At 38.1% G+C, this 7,132-nt stretch overlaps 1 protein-coding gene across 1 annotated transcript; it reads right to left on the minus strand.

Moving 5' to 3' along the window:
• Positions 1-252: 252 nt before the first annotated feature.
• LOC104442865 (premnaspirodiene oxygenase) lies at positions 253-5,002 on the minus strand. The gene is made up of 2 exons (XM_039311923.1): positions 4,071-5,002; positions 253-916 (listed from the first exon to the last, which is right to left on the minus strand). Exons 1-2 carry the CDS (start codon positions 4,977-4,979, stop codon positions 299-301), a joined length of 1,527 nt encoding a protein of 508 aa, XP_039167857.1. The 5' UTR covers positions 4,980-5,002; the 3' UTR covers positions 253-298.
• Between the last annotated feature and the right edge of the window lie 2,130 nt (positions 5,003-7,132).

Consider the following 7,132-nt stretch of genomic DNA (forward strand, 5'->3'; position numbering starts at 1 on the left):
TAGAGATGTAAGCTAATGTGCTAATTGCGTTGCTGTCGACACGAGGAGGAGGATGTGCAGCTTTGATTGCGTTTTACGACCCTCTTCCTCCCCCCCGGTCTCTCATTTTAAAGTGGGTTGATGTTATTTTCTTCCTTTTGACGAATGAATGTTCTAATAAAAGAGACGGGTTGGATGTCGCTTAAAAGTTTTGGTTGGGAAATACAGACAACGTCAATCTTATTTCAGTTCAATATCACACCAGGTCTTTAAATGATACATTTTTCAATGAAGGACGGTCTTCCACATGCCTTCTTTATCAAGCTGAAATCAAAGAACACGGTGAAGCAATTACATATAAATCATCCTTTCTGCCAACTGCAGTACCAAAAACTTCAGTCATGTCAAGTTGTTCCGGCGTTTGCCCATTTGCCAGTTTCCAATCATAATGATACAACAGTGATGCTAGTATAAGTTCGACGCTGGCTGTGGCGAATGAAATGCCCGGACAGATCCTCCGACCAGATCCAAATGGGAGAAATTGATGGTGCAACCCCTTATAATCCACTGAAGATTCGAAAAACCTCTCAGGCTCGAATTTCTCCGGATTTGTCCAATATCTTGGATCTCTTCCTATAGCATATGCATTGATAAGGACTCTCGAGTTCCTAGGAATATCGTATCCGTTGATCTTGCATTCTTCCCTTGGTGCTCTAGGGATTAACGATCCCGGCGGGTGCATTCTTAGAGTTTCTTTGATAACACACTTCAGGTAACTGAGCTTTTCGATGTTGGATTCTTGAACGCCGTCCTTTCCCTTCAAAACCCGCCGTGTTTCATCCTGCGCCTTGGCCATCACGTTCGGGTTCTTGAGCATTTCTGACATGGCCCATATTAGCACCGTTGATGATGTCTCGCTTCCCGCAGCGATTATATCCTGTGAGAGTCATGCATATATACCCCACTATATATAATTTTTTGCGAGCATCTTGGAAATGATTTGACGATAGTAAAGCTCATTCGAGTCTTTAATGGAATTGATCAAGTATGCAGCTACATTATATGAATTTGATATAAAACGAACCCGGGACTATTCTGATAAAGAGTTTGATATATTGACGTGCATAAAACCTGCCGTATTTGGAAAATTTGTCTGACTGGCCAAATTGATTGAAGGTTCTACACTTAAATTTTTGAGGGAATTTCTCTTAGCTCTTTTACCCGTAGACAGATGGACATAATGGCTACTAGATCCATGCTTAACGTTCAAATTTGATGCCTATAAGAAGACCAAACGAGATATGTGGTATTACTTAGAGCGAAGACATTTGTTGATTAAAAGGGTTCACATTTGAAGCATTTTTAGAGAATTCTTGAGTTTGTCTCTCCCTTGCTGCATTGCAGTCGATTAAGTAATCATCTGAAAAGCTAGCAAGAGTGTCCACCCCCTTTGTAAACATACAAGGTAAGTGGTGGTAGTACATAGAGAGAAGACATTTGCCTAAGTGAGAAAAAGTGTGCGGGAAACACTTTGTATGCACTTCAGAGGTGTAGTTTATGGTCTTGGGAGCGAGTGTACTATGTCACGTGGACAAGGTGTGAGAACAACTATTGGAAGTGTTAGGATATTTAAATAATAAAACACATCTTTATTTAATGACCGGTCTTATTATTTAAATATTCTAGCGAGAGGAGCCTAATAGTGATTGAATCTATAATGAGGTAGTTGTAGAAGGAGGTGATTTCTAGGCAAGGTGAATTTGCACTCTTGACATGGTTCAATCAAAGACAAAAATTTATGGCAAACAAGTTTGAACAAAAATTCCCATATTTTTGTAAAATAAAAATAGCAAAGATAATTTAATGGACTTATTAATAGGGAGATTAAATGGAGATATCTTATTTTAAAAGCAGATTTTCAATCTTTATGTTTCTTCATGTTTTTAACTGGACAGCTACAAATACACATAAAATTGGAATACTGAACCATAATCAAATTAATGTAAATATCATAATAAAATTTCAATTCTATAGTTACTAAAGCCATATCAATTTGATGTGAAATTCGTTCATTGTTAAGTTGCCGTTTGTCTTATTCTTCAATATGCTTCATAGAATATCGTAAGAGATTGGAAACACTTAATAAAAACTCGACTTTGGTAAGTGTAAATTACAATGCATTGGCGACCGACCAAAAAGAAAAAAAATTACAATGCATTGGCTCATGAGGTTGACAAGTTTCTCTACTAACATGTTATGTTTAGTTTTAATAAAACTTATTTATAATTAATCTATTGCTTTTATGGTACTTGAGCAGTTGTTGCGCGGAAGTAAGGTCAAAATTTGTTTCATCTTTAATTAATATGAGGTATCAATAAGATAAAAATAATTGCGAAAAAGGTGTTCAATTCCACCATAAGCATATAAATTTAAAAGGCAGTAGCTTACAAATATTAAAACAATATGTTAGTATAAATTATTTAGGGTGCGTTTGATAACATTTTTATTTAAAAATTATTTCTGAGAACAGAAATAGAAAAAAGTATTTCTGCTTCAGGAAATAATTTTTGAACAAAAAAACGCGTTTGGTAAATCTGTTCCAAAAATATAAAAAGAATAGAAACATGTTTGGTAAATTTATATAATTTTTTATTTCTTTTAATTTTTTAATATTTTTATTTTATTTTTCTATTTTCTTTCTTATTTTTTTATTTTTTTTCTTTTTCCTTTTTTATTCTTTTGGCTGGTCGCCGGCCTCAACCATGGTCGGTGATCGCCGACAAGGGCCGGCGGCCTCACCCGGCCCATGGCGAGGCTCGCCGACCCTCGGCGAGGCCGAGCCTCACCGTAGTTGGGTGAGGCTTGGCCTCGCCTTGGCTAGGCGAGCTCGAGCTTGCCCTAGATCCGGTGAGGCCGAACTTGCCCGGCGGTCGGCGAGGCTCTGGGCGAGTTCAGCCTCACCGAATCTGGGCGAGATCGAGCTCGCCCAACCTGGTGTGATGTCGGCCTCGCCGAGGGTCGGCGACGCTCCGGCGAGGTCACCGGCCCTCGACGGCCGGTCACCGGCCATGGCCGAGGCCGGTGACCGGCCAAAGAAAAAAGAAAGAAAAAAGAGAGAAGAAAATGGAAGAGAGAGAAAAAGTGTTTCTAAATTTTGTTCCACAAACAAGAAAATTTTTTTTTTTTATTTCTTGTTTCTGTTTCAGATGTGTTTCTGGGAACAAAAAAATTGATTTGGAACAAAAACGCAAACAAACGCGTTTGTTCCTTTTTATTCCAGGAAAAAAAAAAAAAAACTGTTTTTAAACAGAAAAAAGAAGTGAAAACAAACATGCCCTTAGTATTTGACTCTTTTATTCTCATAAAAGTTGGATGGGAATATTGTTCGAAAGCTATTATTTCAAAAAATATAGTTTTCCTCGAGCATCACAACATTGGTTATTCTGTGCATGAGCTTCTAACATCAAATAATACCGTACAAATGATAATTTGTAATATAGTGCAAGTATATATTTTTTACATTATGGGCTACATATTTTGGGAAATACGTAATGTGTCATCCATTAACGACTTTAACTTTTATGTTCCTTCACAGAACGTTTTTTTCTGAAGGTGTACAAAATCATAATTTGTCTTTATAATAAGATTTGACAAGAAGTCAGTGATGGTAGTTGCAAGTCAGGAAGAAGAGTCGTGGAAGGAGCTTTTAAGAAACGTGAGTTTATAATATCTCTCCAAATAGTTGCGCGATGCTAACTGCAAAAAATCTAGTAAGAACAAACCCTATTTTTTGTTGACCTTTTGCATTGACTGATATCATGTCATACGTCAGTTATATTCTAGGTTCTGTAGATTCGTTCTTTTGATTATGTTCGAGCCATATTCTTATTCCTACATCGGAGTAAATTTTTTTTCCTTATTGTTAATGCATGTCTTTCTATTTTTGCATAAGGATTGTCTATTGGAAGTTGAATATGAAGAAAGAAAATTACGATTCACAACTTGATATGACCAAATCAAAGAGGATCTGCCTAGTCGAATTTTTACTCAGAACTAGAGATGTAATTATAAGAGATAGTTCTGTAACGTACCAAGATGACGCCTTTGATATTGTCCGTGGTAAGATGAAACCCGATCTCGTTGGACTCTTGGAGACGCTGTAGCACATCGACTAAATCTTCCTCACCCCAGGTATCTTCTGGCCTATTTAAGCATTGTTCTCGTTGTATTTTGTGGTCCGCAAGAATAATATTCAAGATTTCGTCGTACTTTCGCTGTATCTTATCCAACTTAAATTTCATCCCATTAATGTAAAATAGAAACCGCAGGGAAGGGAAAAGCTCGGCTAGGCCGAACCCGCTTACCAGCTTTATGGATTCCTGAAGCGATGAGATAAACTCGTCCTGCTGTTTGCACTTATGGCCGAAAGCTGCCTTGCAAATGATGGAATTCACGCAGGCGAAGATCTTCTCGCTGAGATTGAGAGGGAGACCTGACGAGGATTTGATGTACTTGACGAGATTGCTCACCTCCTCTTCTCGCACCCAGGCGAACGACCGCACGCGCTTGACACTCAGAAGCTCCAAAACGCATATCTTGCGGAGTTGCCTCCAATATTCTCCGTATGGGGAGAAGAACAAGCTTGAGCCGACATAGCTAGTCATTTCAGCTGCTGTGAATGGCGGCCTGTCGGCGAAAGTGAGCTCTTGGGTCTTGAGGACCTCCTTGGCTGCTTCAGGAGTGCAAATTGTTATGACGGGAATCTCGCCAAGTTGAAGATAGAAAACCGGTCCGTAGGTTTTTGCTAAGTCGGTTAGGCGATGGTGCGGTAGTTCGCCAAACATCTGATGCAGATTCCCTAGAAGTGGCAACTTCTTTGGGCCGGGAGGCAGCTTAAGATTGCACCCTTTTCTTCCATGACTGCTAGAGATCACTCTAATCAGAAAGAACAAGAAGAGAAGCAATAAAAGAATAAAGGAAAAGACAGAGAGCTGAAGCATTCTAGAATCAACGAAAGGATAAAGGCAATTCTTGTGTTTTGGTGAAGGTTTTGCATGCATTGGAGGCCCTTTTATTGTGTTTCATCCACTGGTTGGCATGTGATCTTTCCAGGTGTGGGAACATCGTTTTCTCAGATAGTTGGCGTCTGTTTTAAATGTGATTTATGAATGGGTTTGGACTCTAAGCATCTCAAAGTTGACTTTTGAGTTTTCAAAGTAAATTGCATTCTCTTGCCAATCCCATCCAATGCAACCGAAATATCAACATGGTGCTGAGTTTGCTGGAATTGGATCCATGGTGATTCCGTCTTTAATTCCTTTAAGCCACCCAAAGCCTGGTGCGGCGAAACCGCCCTTCATTCAAGGATAGACAAGAAATGGACTCTTCTACAAAGTTCCGAGGATTGGATCCGCGACAGTCGGTGACGGTTAAATCACAAAAGAACAGATCGTTAATTCCAACTTTCTAAAGTGTGAATGAAATACTGCATTTTAAGTAGAAGGCACCACAAAATGCACTTGGATACAACACATAGGACTGTAGATCTGGCGGTCCAAGGGTCCCTCTACTTTAGGGGTGATTTTAAAAGCAAGCAAATAGTGATGGATCTCATGTCATGTGAACATTAGACAAATCTTCAACTCCTTCCAAATATAATAGCAAGGATGGGCCTTTTAGCAGTTTAGTCCACCTGCGGAAATCTTTTAAATTCGCTTTTGTGCTGCCAGGAAACGAAATCCTATTTAGCTTGGATTTTGAAGAACTAATTTGAACGCATGACCAACAGGAAAACAAATTAAATTTGGAAATTAATGGCAGTAGCGTAACGGAATACCTAACTTTAACTTGAGGAGTAAACAAGGGAATTATTGAAGGTGAGTCTTAGTTATATAGATGAATTTAAAAAAGAGAAGCCAATGTACTCTATTGCATATATAACTCGTTAGTTTGCGTGTGACCCCATTATTGTTGGAGTGCGGTTCACACTCCCAATTGACAAAATGGCATGGTAGTCCCAATTTAAGGTTGCTAATTATAATATAATCATCTATTGGATGTAACCCTAAGTTAATGGTAAATCAAGATAAAATCTTGTATTTTGATTTCTTTTTCTTACTTTTATTTTCTATTTCCTTGTGCAACGATAGAATGAGAGAAAAATTGCACAATAATCTTCAGGGTACTTGAAATTTTCCCATTATCCTTGGGTCCAAAATAAATTGGGCGACGTAATTCAAGCAGTAAATTAGACAAGCAAAAGTCCTTGGAGTTCAAACATTCTCAATACCTTCTCTAAGCCTACTTGCCCAGTCACGTTGGGAGTTGGAAACGGTCCATGTTCAACTTAGGAACCGGCCCAATTGGTTTGGTTCAAATTTGGTTCCATAAAGAACCATACAGGTTCACAGATCCAGGGAAACCGAGTTCGATTCCCAAGTTGAGAGTTGAACTCATATATTCCACCCATAAATCCAATTGGCCAGGTTGGTTCTATATTAAAACAATTTTCAACCGGTGCAGACTATTTTCTAACAAAATTTTAGGTTTATTAACAACTACAAAACTTGAAGAAACGAAAAAAGAAAAGAAAAGAAAAGAAACCATAATCCACTTTAATTAGCCCCCTTTAAATTTGTTGAATAAAATATGTGTTGATATCTATTAGTTACAAGTAATATATTAAAATACCGGTTACTATAGATATAACTCATTATAATTTATCACTGACTTAGTTTACAACTAACGAAAAATAAAATATATATGTTATTAACATGTGCAATAGATATAAATGATAGTCATGTTTATATGATTGTAAGTCTCATTTATGAGATTATGATACTTTTAATAAGTGCTTATACAATATGATTAATTTTAAAGTAGTATAGTTCATCAAGGTCATGAAATTTTTTAATTAATTATGTATTTTTTAGGTATAATTTAAGAAAAAAAAAATTAATAAAAGATTACCTTAATGAAAGATTCTTCCCTCTTAGGGCATGCTGCCTTGCGGGACACTCATGCCCTGCCTCACATGGGGCAGGGGCTAGTGGCAAGGCAAAGTTCAACCTCACGGGGCGAGGACTGGGCATGCGATGCCTGGGCCCACCTTGCCTTGTGCCCATGCCTACTTTTGCCTCTCTTCTAACCTTTG

Source organism: Eucalyptus grandis, chromosome 5 (genome assembly GCF_016545825.1).
Source record: "Eucalyptus grandis isolate ANBG69807.140 chromosome 5, ASM1654582v1, whole genome shotgun sequence".
NCBI classification, from domain to species: Eukaryota; Viridiplantae; Streptophyta; class Magnoliopsida; order Myrtales; family Myrtaceae; genus Eucalyptus; species Eucalyptus grandis.

Excerpts from the sequence above, each read along its gene's own strand:
- LOC104442865 (XM_039311923.1), bottom strand. The coding sequence starts at position 4,979 with ATGCTTCAGCTCTCTGTCTTTTCCTTTATTCTTTTATTGCTTCTCTTC. Across the intron at positions 917-4,070 it reads ATATCAAAGGCGTCATCTTG|GATATAATCGCTGCGGGAAG; the intron begins GTACGTTACAGA and ends TGACTCTCACAG.